Source organism: Felis catus, chromosome A1 (genome assembly GCF_018350175.1).
Source record: "Felis catus isolate Fca126 chromosome A1, F.catus_Fca126_mat1.0, whole genome shotgun sequence".
Classification (NCBI taxonomy): Eukaryota; Metazoa; Chordata; class Mammalia; order Carnivora; family Felidae; genus Felis; species Felis catus.
The window spans coordinates 158543304-158566775 of NC_058368.1; the positions used below are offsets into that span (position 1 = coordinate 158543304).

Below are 23472 nucleotides of genomic sequence, written 5' to 3' on the forward strand. Positions count from 1 at the left end.
TAAAGAGCTTCTGCACAGAAAAAAAATCAAAAAATGCAAAGGCAACCTAAAGAATGGGAGCAAGTATTTGCAAATCATATATCTATTAAGGGATTAATATCCACAATATATATAAGGAACTCATATGACTCATTAGCAAAAAGATATATAAGCAGTCTGATTTAAAAATAGAAGAACTGAACAGACATTTCCCCAAAGAAGACATACAAGTGGCTATACAAGTACGTGAAAAGGTACTCAACATCACCAATCATAAGGGAAATAAAAATCAAAACCTCAATGAGATATCCCACACCTGTTAGAATGACTGTCATTAAAAAGACTAGAGTTAACAAGTGTTGGTGAAGATGTGGAGAAAAGGGAACCTTGTGCACTCTTGGTGGGATATAAAGTGATAAAGCCACTGTGGAAAACAGTATGAAGTTTCCTCAAAAAAATAAAAATAGAACTACCGTATGATCCAGCAATCCCACTTATAGATATATAGTTGAAGGAAATGTAATCCACATCTCAAAGAGATATCTGACTCCCATGTCAGTTGTAGGATTATTCATAATAGTCAAAATATGGAAACAGCCTAAGTGTCTGTCTGAAGATGAATGGATAAAGAAGGTGTGGTATAAATTACTGTGGATTATTATTCAGCCATGAGAAAGAAGGAAATCCTGACACTTGCAACAACATGGATGGACCATGAGGGCATTATGTGAAATGACTAAGTCAGAGAAAGACAAAGACTATATATATTATCTCACTTAGATGAGGAATCTAAGAAAGCTGAACTCTTAGACACTAGAATGGTGGTTGCCAGGATCTGAGGGTTGGGCAAAATAGGGAAATGTTGGTCAAAGGGTGTAAACTTGGAATTTTAAGAGAAGTTTGGGAATCTGGTGGATAGCATGGTGATTGTAGTTAATAATACTGTATTATATGTTTGAAAGCTGCTAAGAGAGTGGATCTTGGAAGTTCTCACTACAAAAAAGAAATGGTAATTATGTGAGATGATAGATGTGTTAACTAATATTACTGTGGTAATCATTTCACAATATATAAATGTATCAAAGCAACACATTGCACACCCTAAACTTTCACAGTTATATTAATTATATTATTAAAGCTGCAAAAAAATTAATTCAAATTTAAATTCACTTTCTCAGTCCCAGTAACCATTTTTGGTGTTCTTACAGCTAGTGGTTACCATACTGGATTTTACAGATACTGAATATTCTCATCAATTCAGAAAATTTTATTGGGCCACACTAAATCTAAAACATTATGAATACTAAAGAGATAGTGTAAAAATGTAGTTAGAAGAAAAATTTCATGTTTTAGAATTAATTTAGTCTTCCTTTTTAAAAAGCAAGTCTAGATTGAGTTTTCTTCATCTTATTGAGTAAGATTGTTTAAGGGTCTTGTGTATCTGTAATTCATAAAAATTTATTCTAATTATGATCCTCTGCTTTTCTTTGTCATTAGTCCATGTATATAAGTGTTTATTTGTTTAGATTTTATGCTTGGGTTTCACAGTAAAGACCTAGTTAGCAAATACTTTCATATAGCAAACAATATAGGAGAAAAGAGTCTTTTTCAAGAAGCTAAAAGGGATTATTCTTCCATGATAGAAATATAATTATTTATTTATTCTTCCTTATTTTGATCACCCCAGGGAATATTTTATGCCCATTGAACAGGTTCAGTAGGATTTGGTTTACCTTTCTAGACTGAAGAGCTTTATTTTGATCACAGTATAGATTTTGCTAATTAAAAAGGATATACTCCTTTTGTTACAAAAGATTATCATGTCTCCTCCATAATGCTTAGAGGCAAAGGCAGAGATAAGGATTATCTGGCTTTTCACCAACAATAATACTATATGCCATTATGCTCAACAGTAAAGAATGGACAACTATTGATGAGGTTTAAATGTCCAAGGGTAAGTGTAGTCTACATAGTGACTAAGTGCTCAAATAATTTACTTACCTTTGGCTTGAAAGAGGTTTTTTTCAGGTCTAAACCAAAAAATTTTTCAGAGTCCGTTGAAAAGGATATTGAGAGTGGTTTAAATTTGATAAAATTCAATTAATTTTCTTCAAGTGTTGCACCACAGATTTAGCCGTTGATTCACATGTTGCAGCCTGGATAAATCTAAAAGGCTCAATCTAGGAGAGTCAGATTTGCTTCAAGACCCAGCTGACTACCATCCTCTCCTTGAAGCAGCTCATTCTTTCCCCAGCTGGGATTAATCATTCCCTCTGCGATCTTTCATAGCACTTGAATTACATCTCTGTTGTAGTTATCACACTCTTTGATATAAAACCCCCAGCACTTTTTATTGTATCCCAAAATGTATCCAGTCTTGGCTTTTTCTTTCCCCTGTGCCCCTCCCGCTCTCCCTCCTTCTTCCTGCCTATAGGATTACATTCAAGTTCATCAGTGTGATATTCGGGATGCCCTTACAAATCCATCTGTATTTCTAATTGCTCCAGTATGGATTCTTCTGTATAGCCAAGCTGAATTATTCACTGCTTAAATGCTCAGGTTTATAACTTAATTCTCACATAAAGAGAGGAGGATGGGGAAAAGGGAGAGAGAGGGAAAGAGATTGATTGAGACTGAGATTGAGAGAGAGGAATTTGGGGTGGCTGTTTTTTTCTTTTTCTTTTAATTTACATGTATTAGGAAGCAGCATGGTTAAACATGGACTCTGGAGTCCCACTTCTACAGCTTACTAGAATGTACTCTTGGGCAGATTACTCTGTAATCCTGTCTAAACCTTACCTTCTACAAATTTAGTACTGTCTCGCCTATATTAGCCTGCCCTCTCAAGGATTCAACTGTAAACTTTTTGTAAAGCATTTAGTACCTGGTAGATAGTAATACACACACACACACACACACACATACAAATTACACTCTTTTTTATCCATTTGCAAACATATTTTGAACTTTCTTTCATGTCTGTAAATATAAAATATAAGTTAAAAAAATCTTTTTTTACATTTTATTTATTTTTGATAGACAGAGGCAGAGCACAAGTGGGGGAGGGGCAGAGAGAGAGGGAGACACAGAATCTGAAGCAGGCTCCAGGCTCCGAGCTGTCAGCACAGAGCCCAGCTCGGGACTCGGACTCACAAACCACGGGATCATGACCTGAGCTGAAGTCGGACGCTAAACCGACTGAGCTACCCAGGCACCCCTAAAATACAACTTTTAATGCTACCTAACACCCACGTATTTCAAAATGCATTTTGGAAAAATTAATGTTATACAAATAAACAATCGTTTTATTAATTTTCTCTCTTTTTATTAGGATGAGGGAAGAATCTAACATGCATGGAGCTATGCATTAATATATGCGTTAATCCCATATTGTTGATGAAGAAATAGTGTGTCAGAGAGGTTAAGTAACTGGCCCAAGATTACATAGTAAGTGATAGGATTGTACTGTCCACTGCAATATGCTGTTGCTCACACCAAATGACATAAACAACTTCTGTATACACGGTGGCCAGAAATTTAGGCTTGAAATCTAACACAAGATTTGTGTCACACTAAAATGTTGTAATCTTTAGGATGGATGCTGTTTTGTAGTATTTGACATTTCATAAGATTCACAAGGCCTATTTCACAAGATTCAGGAATAAGGCAGTAGGGCTTTACTAATGTCCGTCTCACCAAACAACTAAAAATGTCACAGTCGACTGTAGATTATTAAACAAGCCCTCTTTAGTGATAAAGACTACTATGTTGTTGAAGTTTTTTCTAAAAAGAGGAACATTTGTTTTTATCATTTATGTCTATTCTTCAGTGTTCCTTACCCTCTGTGTTCAGTAATGCCAGAATTACCTAAAAATTTCTAGGCTGGTTTTAAAAGACTCTGCTTTGTTTATCTTGAAGTTTTTGTTTTGTTTTTGCCATTGCCTGATGTTGTTTTTCACCATAGACAGGTCTAATCTGTAGAATCAGAGTGTAGCGGTGGTTAGATGGATGTGGATACCATGCCTATCTAACATTCAAACAGAACCTTCAATGGTATTATCCAGGTGAAGTTACAATTTTGATTTATTCATATTCAGTCAGGAACATGACCTAGTTATGAGTTACCACGAACAACATCTACCTCAAGTATCTCTTCACCAGGCAAGGACGTTGTATGTAATTTACATTATTCTCCTAAAGTCCCATCTCATTATTTATTCTGAATAGACTTGAGACTGGTATGTGTGTGTGGGTTTTTTTGTGTGTGTGTTTGTTTTGTTTTATTTCATTTTGTTTTCTTTTAGGAATTTATACTTTTGTGTGTGAAGCTTTCTGTTTAGGAAAGCTCGTGTTTTTCAGGAAGCTTAATATCAAAATTCTAGTATTTTCTGTATTTATAAATCTTGCAGGCCATGTTGTCCTTTTTTGGGGGTGAGGTTTTATTCTATTTTCTTCTTTTATCTAGGTTTTTCTTTTTACTAAATTAAGAAATAGATTAAGTTAAACTTAATAAATCTTCAGTCTTAACCCTTTTCTTTGATATTTGGTCAAGGATCTTTACAGTTGTGTCTTTTAGAAATCTCCCCAAGGTCTTAGCAAGAAATCTTGCAAGAAAAGTTTTAACTTGTAAGTGTTACAGTCTGAGTGACAGTTGACTTCTATTTAACAGTGTTTAGAGTTCTCTTATCAAGCCCAGAATACTGGTCAATACACTTGATTTTTTGTTGAACTAGGTTGTTTTCTCTGTTTCTTAATGCTTCTGTTGCTCTTAAAACAAGCTGGACAATAATTGTAATGACCAGATTATTTATCTCTAGTGAGAACTCATAGTATGTCTTCTTTTGAGGGGTGGGGGGAAGAAGAAGAAGTAGAAGGAAAGAGCAAATATAATGACCTTTTTCCTAGTCATTGTATTCCAGAAATGGAATCCATAGGTCAGGTTCCATTTTCATGTGAACTTTTGCTCTTCCTTTACTTTTCCTCTAAGGGAAGGTGCTTTCACACACATTTGGGAGTGGCCAAATGGTATATATGGCAGAAAGATGTTGAAGGAGGGAATCTGGGGGTTTATGGGTGGTGTTTCCATTGGGATAGCATCTCCTAGGTGTTTGAATTAACTATAACATAAAAATACATATGTTTGGAAAGAATGGCAGAGATAATAAGGATTTGTCTCAAATTCCTAGTGATCTTGGTATAGTTATTTACAGTGGTAGAGAGTATAAAAAGAATATGTCAGGCTTCCCCCTGCCCCCGCCGCCCCGTAACATTGACTTCAGAGGGGGAAAGATGCAGGAAGTACCCACATCATCAAGAGAAGCTGGTAGTTCCTTTGGCAGGCCAAGGGATGCAGGTGGTATGGTGGCCTCTTGATATGGGAGAATTAAATTTCTTCATAGTTATTTAGAAATCAACATAGTTTTAATTTACTAACTCCAGTCCTAGATGCTTTATCTTCTAGTAACTATTGCCACAAATGCTCCTCTACTCACACATATTTTGCTCTATTTCTTTTGGGACGATATATATATATCGGACGGTATATATATATATATATATATATATATATATATATATACACACACACACACACACACACACACACACACACACACACACACATATATATATATATATATATATATTTTAATTTATTTATTCTTGAGAGAGAGAGAGCATGTGCAGGAGAAATGCAGAGAGAGAGGGAAAGAGAGAGAGTCCCAAGCAGGCTCTGCACTGTCAGTACAGAGCCCAATGTGGGGCTCGAACTCATGATCTGTGAGATTATGACCTGAGCTGAAATCAAGAGGCAGACGCTTGATCAACTGAGATACCCAGGCACCCCAGGACTGATAGTAATTAGCATGTACTGAACATTTATATCATGCCATGCACTAGTCTAAGTTCTTTATATTATTTAGCTCATTTAATTTTCACAGGAACCCAGGGAGGGTAAGGAGCTACTTTTATCACCTTTTTACAGATAAGGAAATTGAGGTTAACCAACCTGCTCAAGGTCACACAACTATCAGAGATTTGAACCCAGCACTCTAACTACAGAGCCTTTACCCTTAATTTTGTTTTTTGTTTACTTAAAAAATTTTTTGTGTTACATTTAATTTTTATGCCATGTTACCTCCATGTTTTTGTGATTAATGATATGTTCTATAGACTAAAGCCCTACATTAAGACAATTATGATTGATATCTAGTTCACCTTTTAGAAATTATTGACAGTTTTTCAGTCCTTTAATGAAAGAAGTAAATTTAATTTGGAGTTAGAGTTCATCAGTGCATTTTTGTCCAAGTGATGAATTGTTCAGTAAATCTCCATTTCCCACCTTTTCAGATTTTTTTTTTGAAATTTTTATTTTCTGCTATGTCTTGCCCATATATCATATTCCCAGGTGAGTATGGAGATTTTTTCAATCAATTGAAAAACAATATATATTGCTTTTTAAAACCCATTGCTTTTAACATAATTGCTTAAATTTTGCCTTTTGATACTTACTGAACAAGATGTTTACAGTTAGTTGCAGCTTATGTGTTTAACATGCATTTAGTCAGAAAAGGAAAGCAAGAATAAAAATTTAAATAATGTTGGGGATTGTCTCTGCCTTCCCCTTTAGTGAGCATGTATCCTGGAATGAATGGGCAATGTGAATATGAATCTATTATCCCTAAGTTGGTTTTAGTTACTGTGTACAACTCACTGAATGATTCTGTGGGTATGATTATTTTTTTTATACAACATGATCCATGAAAACAAGCCAACAACTGGAAAAAAGGAAGCAGTCCCAAGGTTGGAAGAAAATCTGGCTGTGTCATACTTACTAAAAGAGAATGCATTGGTCTGTAATAGGTTTTTCCAGGGTAATTTCAACAAATGCGCAATTTCTGCCTTGTGTGTTTACTTTAGAACTAACTCCTTTATGTGACTCCTTTGTATGGGTGTCTGTTTGATGCCAGGTTCTGTAATAGGTGCTAGAAAGATGAGAATTTGTTTTGTCCTTCAAATAATTTGGTCTGATGGCTCATAGGTAAGGAAGGACAACTTGAGGTAATGGAGAAGATAAGTATAAAATTAATAGTTTGAGACTGTTCTGTTGAGAATGTTCTGTTAACCTAAACAAATAAGAAACAAAACCAGTAAGTTTTTGAACATTGTTCTATGTGTGGAAGTAACTAGCTAAATTCTCCAGGGGAGAAAAGAATTAGAAGCAAGAGTTCCTGTCCTGTAATATCTCATAGAGCTCTTTGCAATTCTCATATTTGTGTCATGGTATTTATCTGAATATCATACCATTTTAGTTCCACCTGTCTTTATGTTATATGATATATATACATTTATGTATGTTTTCTTTTAGGTTTCTATATATGCTGTACCAGAAAAGATTGGTCAAGTTCACCATGCCTTGGAAACAACTGTGAAGCTTCTTGAATTCTATCAAAACTACTTTGAAATTCAATACCCACTTAAGAAATTGGGTAAGAATCAAACAGTGCCTCTGGTTTTCATTAGCATTATAACCTAGATTCATTTGGCAAATGTTTTGTAGAAAGCACTTTTTCTAAAATTATTTAAAGAGAAAACTAATAAACACCTAAAGCTTTAAAAATTGTTTACATTTGTTAAGATTATTTACATTCCCTAAAAGTAGCTGAATGTGGAGCTTAAAACATTTAGAAGTTTATGGAGCTGTTCCAAGGGCTTATACAGGTTCTGTGTAAGTGGCAATTTGCTTAGGGCTTTGTCTGCAGTCAGACTCTAACTTCCTAAGAAATTCTGTTTCACGGGAGGAAAACTGAGTAATAGATGCTGAGGAAAGCAAGAGCTGGTCCTGGATAGAAGAACACTGGGCCTGTACTTTGTCTTTCTTGCTCTAGGAAGTTGATTCATTGTGAAAGAATTATATATCTCTTTCTTTGTGAAGGGACAGAGCAATGGTGACTCCACAGGAATTGGTCAGGTCTTTCTCAACTGACCGATAGGTGGGGAACATACAAGACTAGAGTAAGGTTCGATTTGCCAAGAGTATAAAATGAACTCCCTGTCTTTTGATTCACAGTGATAAACCAATGGGGGGAGTGCCTTAGATGAGCGAAATTTGATCACTTCTTTCTTCACATGTTCAGATTTGGTGGCTATTCCTGACTTTGAAGCAGGAGCAATGGAAAATTGGGGTTTGCTCACCTTCCGTGAAGAGACACTTCTGTATGACAATAATACTTCTTCAGTGGCGGATAGAAAACTGGTTACTAAAATCATTGCTCATGAGCTCTCCCATCAGGTATTAATAGCCATGACTATTATATTTAATACTTACAGTATTTTAGAATAAGAAAATAAGTTAAGTAACAATTTTAGGATAAGAAATTGGAATAAGCTAATAAGAAATTCGGCCTTTTATTGTAGTATTGCCTTTCATAATAAAATGGTGGGTTTTTTTGTTTGTTTTTGTTTGTTTTTGTTCTTTGTTTTTTTTTTAACACAAACATCATCAAATGAAAATGCTATCTAGGGGTGCCTGGCTGGCTCATTTGGAGGAGTACACAATTCTTGATCTCAGGGTCATGAGTTCGAGCTCCACATGGTGTGCAGAGATTACTCAAATACGTAAATACATACATACATACATACATACATACATACATACATACATACTTAAAAGAAATTGCTATCTAATGTTTGTATAGGATTTTACAGTTTATAAAGCATTTTCACATCCATATGTCATTTACTTTTCATAACGGCTGTGAGGTAGGTGATGATCCCATTTTATAGAAGTGGAAATTGAGAGTGTAAGTAAATGACTTACCCAAAGTCACAGAGCTAATAATTGGCAGCACTGGCCCTTGAAGAACCACTGTCTCCTCAAGGTGTTTCTCCTTTTTTGCCCCCAATAATACACGGCTGTTTCACCTCTGACAATTGCCAGCCCCTCAGTATAACTTTGTGGCAGAGAAACCCTTCCCCTAAATTGCATTCTCTTCTGGCATCTCTTGGACTGTAGTTGTCAAGACTAGATTTATATTTTCTTCTCTTGCTCAAACTGGGTTCTTTGTTAATTTGAGAGAGGGAGGGTACTCTTTGTATGACAAGGAGAAAAAGAAAGAAAATTATATGGGTACGTGAACCCCCCTCTTTCTTTCTCAACACCTTGCCTTTCTTTTGTCCCTTGATGAGGTGCATAGCAGTGTTGGGTGTAGTTTGGGGGCGTCATGATTGAGGGACAACGTGGAAGAAGAGTAGCATGCACTCTGGTCAGTTTGGTCCCTGTCTCAAACGCCTATATGTGTGAGATTCTAGAGCTCTTGTGAAGACTTCGTAATGGGCTTGCATATGAAGCACATACTTAGTGATAATTATGATTTTAGGCATGTAGACAAGTTGTCCTTTAGGGGATCTTCTCTAGGTCTGTTATTTCTGGGGCCTCCCCATCACCACTTCTCAGTTACTTCTTCTTTAAGACATATATTCCTCGGAAGCAGGTTTTAAAATAATATCTTTGAAAAACATGTTATTGTAATTCTCAAAAGTGTTTTGTTTCCATACCCAGTAACCTTATTATTTTGCTGCTGATTTGAGATGAGCCCCAGATGTCACTAAATCGCACACCCTATAACCTACCACTCTCCATTGCAGAGATTTTTGAGATACATTTTTTTTTGAAGAGTCTCCTTTCATTGTTTTCCTTCTTATTATTTTATAGATGAAGACATTTAATGATATTTCTTATTTCATTTATTTATATGCATGCCAGCTTTCTTAAAGAATATTGTTTGAATTCTCTTTTCAATCATGTAAATACTGTCCTCAACTTGGGTAACTGAGGAGAAACATGAAATATAGGTTCTCTATAGGAAAATCTCTCAGAAATTTATTTTTAAGTTGTAATGGATGGCTGAAGATATAGAATAGAAATAATATTACTAACTTGATAGTAGTAGGTAGAAGAATTTCATTTTCTAGGAAATACCACTTTTAATGAAGTAGCGAAAAACTGTTTTTGTTTACCTAGTAAACAGGGTTTGTATGTTAATTTGATAAATATGCTAACTAACTGTGGTTTTTGCTTGTTTTCCCATTCAACAAGGTAAAATGTTAAACTTTTCATTTTCATTTTAGAGTTAATTTATACAAATTTTTTGTAAGTCTTTAATTTGAATATAGTTTGTTTTACCTAATAACTGCATTTTTAAGTAATTATAATCTGGCTAAAGGGGATGAAGCTGACAATTTAATTATTAGAAAATTCTTGACAGTATAAATATTGTGTTGGTTAGTATGATTTTTTGTTTTGTTTTCCCCACAGTGGTTTGGTAATCTAGTAACAATGGAGTGGTGGAATGATCTATGGCTAAATGAAGGGTTTGCTACTTTCATGGAGTATTTCTCCTTGGAAAAAATATTCAAAGAGCTTTCTAGTGTAAGTATACTGTTTATTAGATGTGCTATAAATCATATTTGCCCCGTATTTTATAGTCATTTGGAGTGCTGAAAATGTTTCTAGAAAGATACAATAAAATTGACACTTGTTACTGATAGCTTATACCTCTTGAGATTTGACAGTGAAAATTAAGCTTTTACTTATTGATATATTTCATTGAAAGCTGAAATTATGTGCAATTATTTCACACTTTTTTAAGATGAACATTTAAAATCGCTTTACTACATTTTATTTCCAATAGATGTGGCTCTTCTTGAAGGAATTTAAATTAAGTTGAAAAGCCTTTTTAGCAAAACAAAACTTTTTATCCTTTGTATAAAGAGAGAAAAAAATAAGACATTTTGTAGCAATACTCTCTCCCTGTTACCACTGTGATCATTCTTGTAACAGTGATAACATAGGTTCATACAGACAAATAATTTGCCCTGTTAAGGTACCAACCATATTTGTGCCCTTTTCAATGACTTGGGACATCGTTTTGTCATAGGGAGTGTAATACTGTTGTTACTGTGTTCCTAGACTTCCTGGGGAAAGGCAATGGTATGACAGGTATTGCCAAATAATCCAAGCAATAGGTGGGAAAGTATAAAGATCCCATTCACCCTTAAAATTCTGTGACGTTCTATTAAACTTCCTGAATATACGATCCAAGACTGCTTCAAAACAGGGATACTCTTAAGAGCTTTCAATTTGAAATTTTTGTGTAAGTCCATTTCAAAAACTTCAGGTAAGTAGAAGGAACTTATTTTTAGCCAGAATACTAAGCAAAGTATTCTAAATCTATGTATGTGACTTAATTAAGCAACCAGATACACAGTTTCACCACTGGGTGGTGCCCAGAATGTTTAAAACCTTCTAATGTATATTCTGGGGGAGCTCATCTGCTGAGCTATCGAAGAATTCTATTTAAGTATTCTATTTTACTTCAAATGAACCCCAGTGAAGGGAAATGTATATTATCTTAATAGAAACCTGGACTACATATGAGAAATGAGCTTAAGGACCAGTTTTTATTTTTGCTTTTTAATTGTAAATGTTATTTTAAAAGTACACACTAACCATCTTAGAATATTTACTTTGAATACCTGGATTTGGCACATTTGGTCACTTTAATAGTAGATTCTTAATTAATCCTTATGCTGTGAGTTAGGAAATAATAATGTTTTTCATATGGTCAGGATGTTATCATTTTATTTTTAAATTTAAGGAATATGAATGAAAGTCTCTCTATTCTTACACTTTCAAAAGCCTATTTTCTGAAGTTTAGTAAAGATGGGTATTTTTTAATAATGACCTTAAACAGGTAATTAATCTAATTCATATAAATAATTACTATATTTGCCTTTGCCTTTGATAATGTTGATGGTTTCATAATCTGTTTGATGTTTTTGCTAGTATGAAGATTTCTTAGATGCTCGATTTAAAACCATGAAGAAAGATTCCTTGAATTCATCTCATCCAATATCATCATCATCTGTTCAGTCTTCAGAACAGATCGAAGAAATGTTTGATTCTCTTTCCTATTTTAAGGTACCGCTCTACACATCAACTACCTGGAGTGGGTTTCAAATTAATTTCTTATGTGAGCAAGCTTCATGATTTAAATTATTTTAAGCATTAAAACTAGATTATTTTAAAGATTAGAGATTACTTTAAGATTATTTTCAGGGGCGCCTGGGTGGCGCAGTCGGTTAAGCGTCCGACTTCAGCCATGTCACGATTTCGCGGTCCATGAGTTTGAGCCCCGCGTCAGGCTCTGGGCTGATGGCTCAGAGCCTGGAGCCTGTTTCCGATTCTGTGTCTCCCTCTCTCTCTGCCCCTCCCCCGTTCATGCTCTGTCTCTCTCTGTCCCAAAAATAAATAAACGTTGAAAAAAAAATTTTAATAAAAAAAAAAAAGATTATTTTCAGGTATACGTTTAAACTGTAAGATGTTTGCTTCTATTTAAATCTTGGTTTTAACTTTTTCTGGGTCTTTCTTTCTCTGATTTAAGTTCTTCTGACTGGTATAGTGGGTAATCAGATAATATAGCAACATATCTTTTAAAGTTGGTTCAGTCTCTGGATCTACAGGTAGAATATGTCCAGGGAAGGTCCTAAGCAAGCCCTTAGCTGTGTTATTGAGGATTGAAAGATGTTCAAAGTCACAGTTGCCAAAACTCAAAAACAAAAGGAGTATTTAAGAATTGAGAACTAGATTGCAGGATCAGAAGCACAGACTCCAGGTTTGGGAGTGAAGCAAAAACAGAAAACTGGAAACCTGATTAGGATTGCCATAGGTCAGAGAACAGAACAATGCCTCTCACAGTTGTGGTGGGAGGTGTGAATGTTAGGACTTACTTACCTCCTTACTCTGGCTGCCAAATTAATTGATTAATAAATGAATTCCTCCACTGGACAGAGAAAACACACAAAACACCTGAGATACAAACCATATCTTCAAGAAACTCAAAGTTTAGGTGGTAGGTACTTGTGAAGCACTAAGAGATGATATGTGTTGAATGAATGGTACAGACTTTTTTTTACCTAGGTTTATGAAGAGAACTTTTTTGTAGGAAAATGGAAATGGAAGGGAATTAAATAATAAAAAGATATGGATAAAGAGGAATGGTAAGTGTTGAGTATGGCAGGAATGGGACAATAAGGTCTACAAAGAGACAGTTCAGGAATACTGATGGGCAGGAAATTTTTGTTTAGGGAATAAATGCTTGATTGTGGTGGAAGCCATAAATGGAGTAGGGGAAAGATAGAAAAGGAGCTTGGGGCAGTTGTAGAAGGTTCTAAACGCCATCAGGAATCTGGACTTTTTCTGTAAGCATTGGGAAGCTTTAGAAGATTTTTCAGAGGAATTACTTGATTAAAGTTACTATTTATGAAAACTAATTTGTTCCAGCTTATAGATTTAAGTGGAGAGAGAACTAAAGTCAGGAAATTGCTGCTAAAGTCCAAGCATGACATGGTAAAGGATGAAATTAGGAGTGGTAGTGAAAATGAAAGAAAAATGATGAGTGTAAAAAAAACATGGGATGGAGGGAAGTTCTTGAAGGATTTAGTGATAGGGTAAGACAGGTAAAGAAAGGGAGACATGTTTTCCAGGTTCACACCTGACTGACATGGAAAATGGTAGTACTGTTAACAAATAAGAAATAAGGAGTTTAATTAGCTATATTAAATATATTCCAGTTGGAGATACTGCCATGATTTTTAAAGCCTATATGGGATCTGTCAATAAAATTTTAAAACTTGTGGTTCTGTTCTTATACAGAACTGTCGCTTCGAGATTTGTTCTTACAGAGCTCTGTCATCCTCTGACCACCATCCCCTAAACCCCAAATTCATTGTCTTATCATGTGGTCTCCACAGCATACCTAACCCCTGTCAATATGGTAACTACTTATTTCATGATTGGAAATCTGGCAAATGCCCCACATAATTGAGAAAAGTAGGATATTTTACCAATGTTATGTACAAGAACAAGTAAGTGTCACTAGGGAAATGTGTTTGACAGATATATTCTATTTGGGTTTTTTAATCTCCAAGCCTAATTCTTATGTAGATTGTCCCTTGAGGAGATCAACTAGGAAGTAAACTTAGAAAGAAAAGAAAAAAAAAAAAAGGTCTGAAAAGTAAATGCCAGGGGCCACCAAAATGAGGTGGTTCCATGCAAGATGAGGATCCAGGGAGAGAGTGAGAGTGATGGCCAGTGAATAGGGGGAGGATGAAGACTGCCTCCCAAAGCTCAGTGCAGAAAGACTTCAAAGGATGAGTGAGTGTCAGTCATTCAAATGCCACTAGCAGGTTAAGATGAGTCTGGGAATTGATGTTGGTTTTAAGACAGCATGAAGTTCATCAGTGACCTTGATAAAACCACTTCTGGGGGCACCTGGGTGGCTCAGTTGGTTAAGTGGCCGACTTCGGCTCAGGTCATGATCTCGCGGTCCGTGAGTTCCAGCCCTGCGTCGGGCTCTGTGCTGACAGCTCAGAGCCTGGAGCCTGTTTCAGATTCTGTGTCTCCCTCTCTCTCTGACCCTCCCCCGTTCATGCTCTGTCTCTCTCTGTCTCAAAAATAAAATAAAACATTAAAAAATTAAAAAAAACCACTTCTAGCAGAGTGATGGTTGGAAGATTGCCTTAGAGAAAATGGAGATGGCAACTACAGACAGCTCTTTGAGGAGTTCACTACAGAGGGAAATAAGAAATAGGGTGATAACTAGAAGAGACATGGAGTTAAAAAAAGGAAGGACATCTTTTATTTGTTTTAAAGGAGGAATGAATGTTGCATAATTTTGCTAATGGGAATGTAATAGTAGGGAAAGTTGGTCATGCAGGGGTGAAAGGGATCTGTTGGGAACAAGAATGAGTACTTAAATTTATAGAACAAGTAACACCATGAAGCATGGTACAGAAATAAGAGAGTAATAGCTATTAAATTCAGTTACGTGTATCTGATAATCTTGACCTAATATTGCTACATTTTTACCAGAAGTGAAATTCAAAGACTATTTGAATTCCTTTTGTGTACGAGGTGTTGTTTTAGTCACTGAAATTGAGCTTTGCAGTGTTGCCCTCAATTATCATACAGTCTAGAAGAGGAAATAAAGATATATCTATCTAAATATGTATTAAATATATATCTTAGCAGATGAAGGAAGTGATACAAATTGCCCTTGAAGATGGAGAAATATTTCTATCTTAAATCAGGAAAGGCTTCACAAAGGTGTTTTTGGAAATGATGGCATGCACTTCAATGACTATGTAGCGTGGCCTTAATAGTTGTATACTGGATTCTGAATTATTAGTGTATGCTTATTGCCCTATACATTCATTAGTTCCAAACATATTTGAAGTAACTCTGCAGGAAGAAGAGAGATCTTGGTTATTTTAGCAACATGATATATTAAAATTGGAAATTGATGCACTCCCAAGTAGAGAGGCTTTTGAGAGTTCTGCTTGTTTATTGTCTCCTGCAGTGAACCCATGAATTCAACTGGTACTTTTTTTTTTCAATATATGAAGTTTATTGTCAAATTGGTTTCCATACAACACCCAGTGCTCATCCCAAAAGGTGCCCTCCTCAATACCCATAACCCACCCTCCCCTCCCTCCCACCTCCCATCAACCCTCAGTTTGTTCTCAGTTATTAAGAGTCTCTTATGCTTTGGCTCTCTCCCACTCTAACCTCTTTTTTTTTTTTCCTTCCCCTCCCCCATGGGTTCCTGTTAAGTTTCTCAGGATCCACGTAAGAGTGAAAACATATGGTATCTGTCTTTCTCTGTATGGCTTATTTCACTTAGCATCACACTCTCCAGTTCCATCCACGTTGCTACAAAGGGCCATATTTCATTCTTTCTCATTGCCCTGTAGTACTCCATTGTGTATATAAACCACAATTTCTTTATCCATTCATCAGTTGATGGACATTTAGGCTCTTTCCATAATTTGGCTATTGTTGAGAGTGCTGCTATAAACATTGGGGTACAAGTGCCCCTATGCATCAGCACTCCTGTATCCCTTGGGTAAATTCCTAGCAGTGCTATTGCTGGGTCATAGGGTAGGTCTATTTTTAATTTTCTGAGGAACCTCCACACTGTTTTCCAGAGTGGCTGCACCAATTTGCATTCCCACCAACAGTGCAAGAGGGTTCCCGTTTCTCCACATCCTCTCCAGCATCTATAGTCTCCTGATTTGTTCATTTTGGCCACTCTGACTGGCGTGAGGTGATATCTCAGTGTGGTTTTGATTTGTATTTGCCTGATGAGGAGCGACGTTGAGCATCTTTTTATGTGCCTGTTGGCCATCCGGATGTCTTCTTTAGAAAAGTGTCTATTCATGTTTTCTGCCCATTTCTTCACTGGGTTATTTGTTTTTCGGGTGTGGAGTTTGGTGAGCTCTTTATAGATTTTGGATACTAGCCCTTTGTCCGATATGTCATTTGCAAATATCTTTTTCCATTCCGTTGGTTGCCTTTTAGTTTTGTTGGTTGTTTCCTTTGCTGTGCAGAAGCTTTTTATCTTCATAAGGTCCCAGTAATTCATTTTTGCTTTTAATTCCCTTCAACTGGTACTTTAAGCATTGGGGACAGGGATAGGGATTCAACAGAAAATTTGGCATGTTTTTCTATTAAAGATATATTCACAAACACTTAGCTTTTTAACATAACACTGAAACAGTAACTGATAAACCACATAAAAATGGCTCATAGTAGAATTAGTGCACATGGGAATCTGCTCCATTATTCTTTTGTCAAATCCTTTAAAATAATTTTTAAAGACAATTTGAACATAGTTTACATCAGATTATATGACACTAAATAACAGTGTATTATAACTAGGTTCTATAGTGCAAGTTTATACTTAGCATGATTGTATTTTGAATTTTAGATTGTCAATTCTATAAACCGATTGTAGTCCATTATTTTCCACCCCCTTCTCACTATTTTTTTTTAATTAAACAGGGAGCCTCTCTCTTGTTGATGCTGAAAACTTATCTTAGTGAGGATGTATTCCAAAATGCTGTTGTCTTTTACCTGCATAGTCATAGCTATGCATCCATTAAAAGTGATGATCTGTGGGATAGTTTTAATGAGGTAAGTGACCCGGATATTTTATTTAGTTCTTAAGAAAGAGAAGAGTTCTTCTACTTATATTCTTATCAAGTATATAAATAAGCTATAGTACCAAGGATATTTAAGACAGAGGCGGATGGAACACAGAATTAAAGGTCAAGAAACGGAAATACTAGTCTTGAAATTATTGTGTGTAGCCTTGTATAACCATTTTTGTTCTATACCTTAGTCTCCATTCCTATTTAGTAGGAAAGTTGTCTTTTCTGAATTAATATATATTACTATATTCATTATTTGATTTTTTTCAAAAATCTATTTTCCTTTTCTCAGGCTTTTGCATTTTCCTCCCATTCATGATGTTTTTCCTACACTCGGCCCTATAAATCCTCCTCTCGTTTGTGGCCATACTCTTTCCTAGAAGCCCATCTTTGTAGAGAATCTATCACAAGCTGGCTGCCATGAGCTGAATATTGCCCTTGGATCGTTTTGCTGTTTGGATTTTGTTGTGCCTGCAAATGTTCTAACAAGCAGTGTAATTAGGTGCCAGTTAGGCTTTAGAGCAGTGCATGAACCCATCCTCCATGGTGCATGTATGCCGACGGCATAGTCCTTACAAGCGTTTAGGTTTGTTGTTTCCCTGATCCAGATCAATGGTTCTTAATGTTTTGGAAGATCACAGACATATTTGAAACCATGATAAAAATTCTGGACATATTCCCCAGTAAAACCACATATTCACAATATCACACAAAGTTTCAAAGTTTTAGGGGCTCTGAAATTAAGAACTCCTACTCTAAATCTTTTCCATATACCCTTTCTCCTTCCTTGTCTTATCTCAAACCTTGTGTTTTCTAGCCGCTAACCCTGGTGCTCAGAAGATACACCTTTCCTTCTCTCTTTGAAAAGGTGGATTAGTCCTTGACACTTAAGAGTTGCTTCCAAATCACTTTGTTTTTTTCTCTTATCGTATGGTAACATTTCAGTTGAAAGCCACATTATTTACTTTATACCCATATTATCTCCTGACATTTAGAATATATTTCTTCCTTTCTGACTGACTTCAGCTTCTGCATCCATAGTGTTTTCCTATCCCAACCTCGTTCTTAACATTATCCTCGGGTTTGTCAGCCTCCACACCATATGCACTGGCCTCTTCATTTCTGTTCTGTTTTGAAGACCCAAAGGTGCCTTGCTTTGGGAAAGCTTGTTTTCTTCCCAGTCCCTTATCCAGAAATGAATAGATTAGAGCCATGAGAAATGTCATATTAATATTGCAATGAGTTTGCAATATTTGATCCATCCTTTTCTGCTTTAAATAAATGGGCATATGGAGACTGAGGTTAAGGCTGCCATAGTAGAGTGGTACTGTTACCAAACAAAGTACTTAATGATTTTAGTTGCTTGCAATTCACATCCATATGTAGTCTAGAAGAATGATTTGAATGATAAGGTTACCTCACCTGCTTTAAAGAGATAGTTTTTCTACAATGTCTTCTTAATCATTGATACCAGATGTCTTTAGGGGATGGTGGGCTTTAGAGGGTCTATGAACCTGACACTGGATTCTAGATTTTGCAGATAAGTTGATGTAATTTCTTGGAGAAAGGGTCTGTGACTGTCAAAACAGTTAACCACTGTTCTCTGGAGAAACTTAATGTTGAGGCAGCTGACGTGTTTATATCTTATTCTGCTGCTGCTTTCTGGCACTCGCACAGAATTAGTTCTTCCAAAGGTGAATGTCAACATTTACAAAAATTTAACTCCATATTCATGCTTCTGTTTTTATGTTAACATTACATGTAGTCTTCATAGAATGTGGTAGGCAGAGAGGGAAAGGTTTTGTTTTTAAGCAAAAATAATTCTTATATATATATATATATATATATATACACACATATAGGTCACAAACAAAACACTAGATGTAAAGAAAATGATGAAAACCTGGACCCTGCAAAAAGGATTTCCTTTAGTGACTGTCCAAAGAAAAGGAAAGGAGCTTCATGTACAACAAGAAAGATACTTTTTAAATGTGAAGCCTGAAATTCAGCCTTCAGATGCAAGGTGTGTTCCTGCTTTTTCTTCCTGTTACCTATCTCTTTTGTATCCTTGGGTTAAAGTATTTTGTAATCACAATCTCTTAAGAAACCTAATAAGATTATCTTTTTCTGGAAATAGCTTGAAAAATTCTTCCTGCCAAAAAGGCGGTGGGGGGGGGGGGGCGGAAGACCCAACAAATTATGTGTAAATGACTGAGCACTGACTGAAATATTGGAAAGAGTAATCTACCAATATTTTCTTTTTACAGCTATCTCTGGCATATTCCACTATCCTATGTCACTGAGGGAAGAAATTACTCAAAATATCCATTGGTATTTTTACTGGACAAGAAATCAGGTTTGACTATAATTAACTCTTTTCTGAGAAGAAATTGAAAACAATATATTTTTTAGAAATCTGACCAAGCAGCAGAAGGAGATTTTACTTTGCAAAGTGCATACTCTTTGAACTGGTTTTATGAGTCATCTATACAAGATGTGACTAAAGTGACACTGATTCCATGTCTCACATATCAAGTCAGTCATTCTTATTCATGTGAAATAAAGTACAAAAAGTTGCACTGTGTTTTTATATCCGAGATAAATATTTGTTGTTACAAAGAAGTAGTACAGGTAGAGCAGTCTCTTGAGGTATATGCTCTGCTGTTCACTCTCTAGGGGTGAGCTTGGGCAACTGCATTCCACAAGCATCGTAGATGACTCTTGCACATAATAAAGGTTGATCATGATCCAGATTTATAGTAAGTAAGCATTACAAAATGTCCTGTGAACATAATATACATTTTTGGTAGTAAGAAAATGGGTAAGAAATTATGTTTGTAAGGAAGCAGATAGGAAAATGTAAAGATGATATATGTTGACCCACAAGGAGCCTATAAAAAACAATTGAAATATAGTTTCTGACCATTTGTTAAGTACCACTATGAATGCCACACCATGTATCCTCTTAATCCATGTCCTGAAACAATAGGAAGACCTTGGGCAGGAACCATTAGTGATACTCTAGATTTATGGAAAGGGAAAATTTCTTGTTTGAATTTGTATCTGGTGGTCAAGCCTCTGTTTTTGAGGGAGGAGTGTAGCCTAGTAGTTAACGGGCTATACTTTGGAGCCAGATTATCTGGTGCACTGGTATGATTGTAGGTGGTCATGTGACTCCCTGAGCCTCATTCCCTCAGCTACTGAGTGGAGACAGTGATCGTACTTATAGTGTTATCGTGAGGATGGGGTTAATTTATGTGAAGTACCTAGAATAATGTCTGGCATTTTGTTATTAATGTTATTATTGAAAAAAAAATCTTCACACACAGTATTATCCTTATTACATGAAATCTAGAAAATGGAGAACAAATCACCTTGCTGCAACTATTATCATGATTACTTCTTTTGAGTCATTTTAAAAATATTTTTTACTTAGTTGATACCATTGTGTATAAGTGATTTTTATATCTTGCCTTTTTTAAAAACAAAAAACTTAACACATATAATATTTGACTTCATCTTTACTGCTAGACACTTGACTCACCATTTGTCTCTTAAAAAAATGTCTCCGTAGAAATTTAGGGTCTTAAATGTTTTGTTATTGTATGAACTTCTTCATAAGAATGCTTCTCAGAAATGAAGACTGTTATCTTTTGTGATTTAGTACACATTTCTAAATTGCCCTTCAGTTATGTGGTAATAATTTGTAATGCCAGTTGAAATACAGGTGCGTGCCAGTTGAATTGCAGTTTCACTAGAGTGGAGTGTTAAAACAGTCTCATTATTTGAAATGCTAAGAACATTTCATAATGTTGTATCTTTGATTAATATCACAGCCAGAGGTGTAAGGAAGGGCAGCCTTCTTTGATGAAAACAGAACTTCCAAGTGGCCTTGGAAGGATAGACCCTGACTTAAGAGACAACAAATAATCCCATCTCCATTTTTGGACCGATAAGGAAAATTTTCAAACCTCCCAGTAGTATATAAGTTTTTTGGTAGTATTAGAAATAATGGGACAATGAGAAATCTGCTTTTATGTGCCCATAATTTTTAGCTCAGTTTGTGTGTGTTTCTTAAACTCTTTTTGAGATTCACACCCCAAAGCCTAGCTCATGTTTTCATGCTATAGCCTTTTCTCCCTAAGCCTGTACCTGGCACTCCGTGCTTCTGCTGTCCAAAAGTGGTTTCGGCAAGTCAAACGTGCTATACTGCCTCTTGTCTCTGGGCCTTTGCAGATGCTGTTTTCTTGACTGGAAGAACACTCTTGCCTTTCCACCTCCTCGATTTATTGCTATTCATCCTTCAGGTCTCAGTGTGCCCATTGCTTGCTCCAGGAAGCTCCAGAAAGGCAGAGATCATGGCTATATGAATCACTTTTGTGACTTTAGCACCCAGTAGGCACACAAAATTTTTTTGAATGAATAAATTTTAGTTTGTAATGAAGTCACTCAATATCAAATCTCACTGTAAAAAGTTTTAGGAAAAGAACATTTAGAGCCTGATGAAATGATATCTTCTTTTCCCTTCATTTGGAAATATTCTTGCTATAGGGGAATATACAAAATGTACTATAATATAATTGGTTTAATCTGGAGCTGGAACTGAGCCAATAGATGATGAAAGCAGTGTCTGTTACTTTCTCTTCTCAACTGTTACTTCCCTTGCTGCTGCTGTTTTAATTCCTGGCAGTTCCAGTTCTGAGTGCCCACACTGAAAATGTTCTGTCCTCACAAAAAATTGTGTTGACCCTGAGGACAGTTGAGTCTTCTTGGTTCTTAATGCTCAAGTGACAAGCACTCTTATTTTAATTGCATCTTAATTGTTTTCTATTCTCAAAAGAAATGTAGCAGAGACAGTGACTCTAGAGGCTAATTTTTTGACTTTAGTACATTGTGTTAACGTGGTGGTTTGTTAAATCTGTAGTATATTTCCATGTGTTGTAAGGCCAGGGTTGCTGGCTTAGTACACAGCATTCAGTCAAATATAGGAATTTATATTTAATCAAGATTTTTGTCACTCTTCCCCACATACATGAATTTGGAATGATTAACAGTTGTTGTGCATAAGAAAGTCTGAAAGGGGCCATTTTTTCAGGCCACATATTGAGGAAATTACACTAAAATAGTGTCTTTCTCTCCCTTCCCTTCCTTTTTCTCTCTCCCCTTTTCCCTCTCTATCCCCTCCCTCATCCATATCTTACTCAGATCTAAGCTCTTTAACTATAGGAAATCTTTATATTACATCTAACTTGAAACATGATATCACTGTGCCAGAAATATTTATCTGAAACTAAAAGACATGCCATTGTCTTTGAATGAAAGGCATTTGGAAAAAAAAAAAAATAAGGAAGGGCATATAATTAAGGTATTTATCATGTGCCATCCTTTGAGCTTGCCTGCTTCCCCCTAGTAAAATAACGAGAATAAAAGGGTATTGGAGAAAGGAATGCTTTTGAACAAGAGGGGATGCAGTTTAAATGCATGTATCATGCTAACCCTCTGGAGCAAGTTACACAGGAAAATTTTCAACTTTGTTGTAAAAGCTTGTTTTTTTGTTTCTGTGCTTCAATGTTTCTGTTTAAAACAGTAGTTGATTTTCAAAACTCATTGACAAATGGTTTTTAAAATCACTACTAAATTACTTCATCTGCTCCTGCCATATAAGATTGGAGTTACTCTTTTTTAATACTCAATGGACTGTGAAAATTGAACTCTTAATCTGTTAATGATTATAATGAATTAAAAACATATGAGGGTAGCCTCATCCACTTTTGAGCTGCAGGATGTAGTTACCTCCCTTGTGTGCAAAGCTATTATTTTTTGATACCTGTGGTTTTAAGGTCCTTCATTCTGGATCATTCAGAAGACCTGAAAGAGACTAGTATGTTGATTCTTTAAATGATAGCTCTTCTCTCCATGCTGTTGGCTGCACTGCTTTATATTCTGTCATCGAGATGACAGTAACAATTTCAAGTACACTCCCAGCTGCCCCTCTCCTCTCTACTGTCTCGAATTGGCTAAGTTTATAACATGGCAAATTGCTTATCAGCCAAAATACACTGTATTTCAGTATTTACATCCATCCAGGGGAAGAATTGCCATACTTATCATTTCTTGCCTCCGTTTTTGGGGAAAGGGAGATTTAGAGCTCTTTAGTCCTTCTTCCCAAGGGCCTTTCTTGATAAAAGCTCGACAGGAAATTGTGTTTGTAACCTGGAGAATGTCAATGTTTTTGCCATACTTAATGATAAAGTTAATTTCATTAGTCATCATTTTGTTAAAATAGCTCCAACCTGGAGCAGCTACTTTGTCATCACAATTATTCCTTAGAACTTCCTTCTGCTCTACAAAAAGAAATAAATCCTATTAACGTAATCGATCTTTCCCATCTGCTGCTGTATCAGCAATATGGGAAATTTTTTAGTGAACAAGACTGATTAT

At 35.8% G+C, this 23472-nt stretch overlaps 1 protein-coding gene across 4 annotated transcripts in view; it reads left to right on the forward strand.

Annotated features, from left to right (window-relative positions):
- LNPEP (leucyl and cystinyl aminopeptidase) overlaps window positions 1-23472 on the forward strand; it is a 100456-nt gene that overhangs the window by 48020 nt on the left and 28964 nt on the right. For all 4 annotated transcript variants that reach the window (XM_003981162.6, XM_019837388.3, XM_045033957.1 and 1 more), the window contains exons 5-11: window positions 7346-7466; window positions 8115-8269; window positions 10295-10408; window positions 11825-11959; window positions 16883-17014; window positions 18894-19054; window positions 19299-19387. In XM_003981162.6, coding sequence (XP_003981211.2) covers window positions 7346-7466; window positions 8115-8269; window positions 10295-10408; window positions 11825-11959; window positions 16883-17014; window positions 18894-19054; window positions 19299-19387 — 907 coding nt within the window. The remainder of the gene's footprint in view (window positions 1-7345; window positions 7467-8114; window positions 8270-10294; window positions 10409-11824; window positions 11960-16882; window positions 17015-18893; window positions 19055-19298; window positions 19388-23472) is intronic.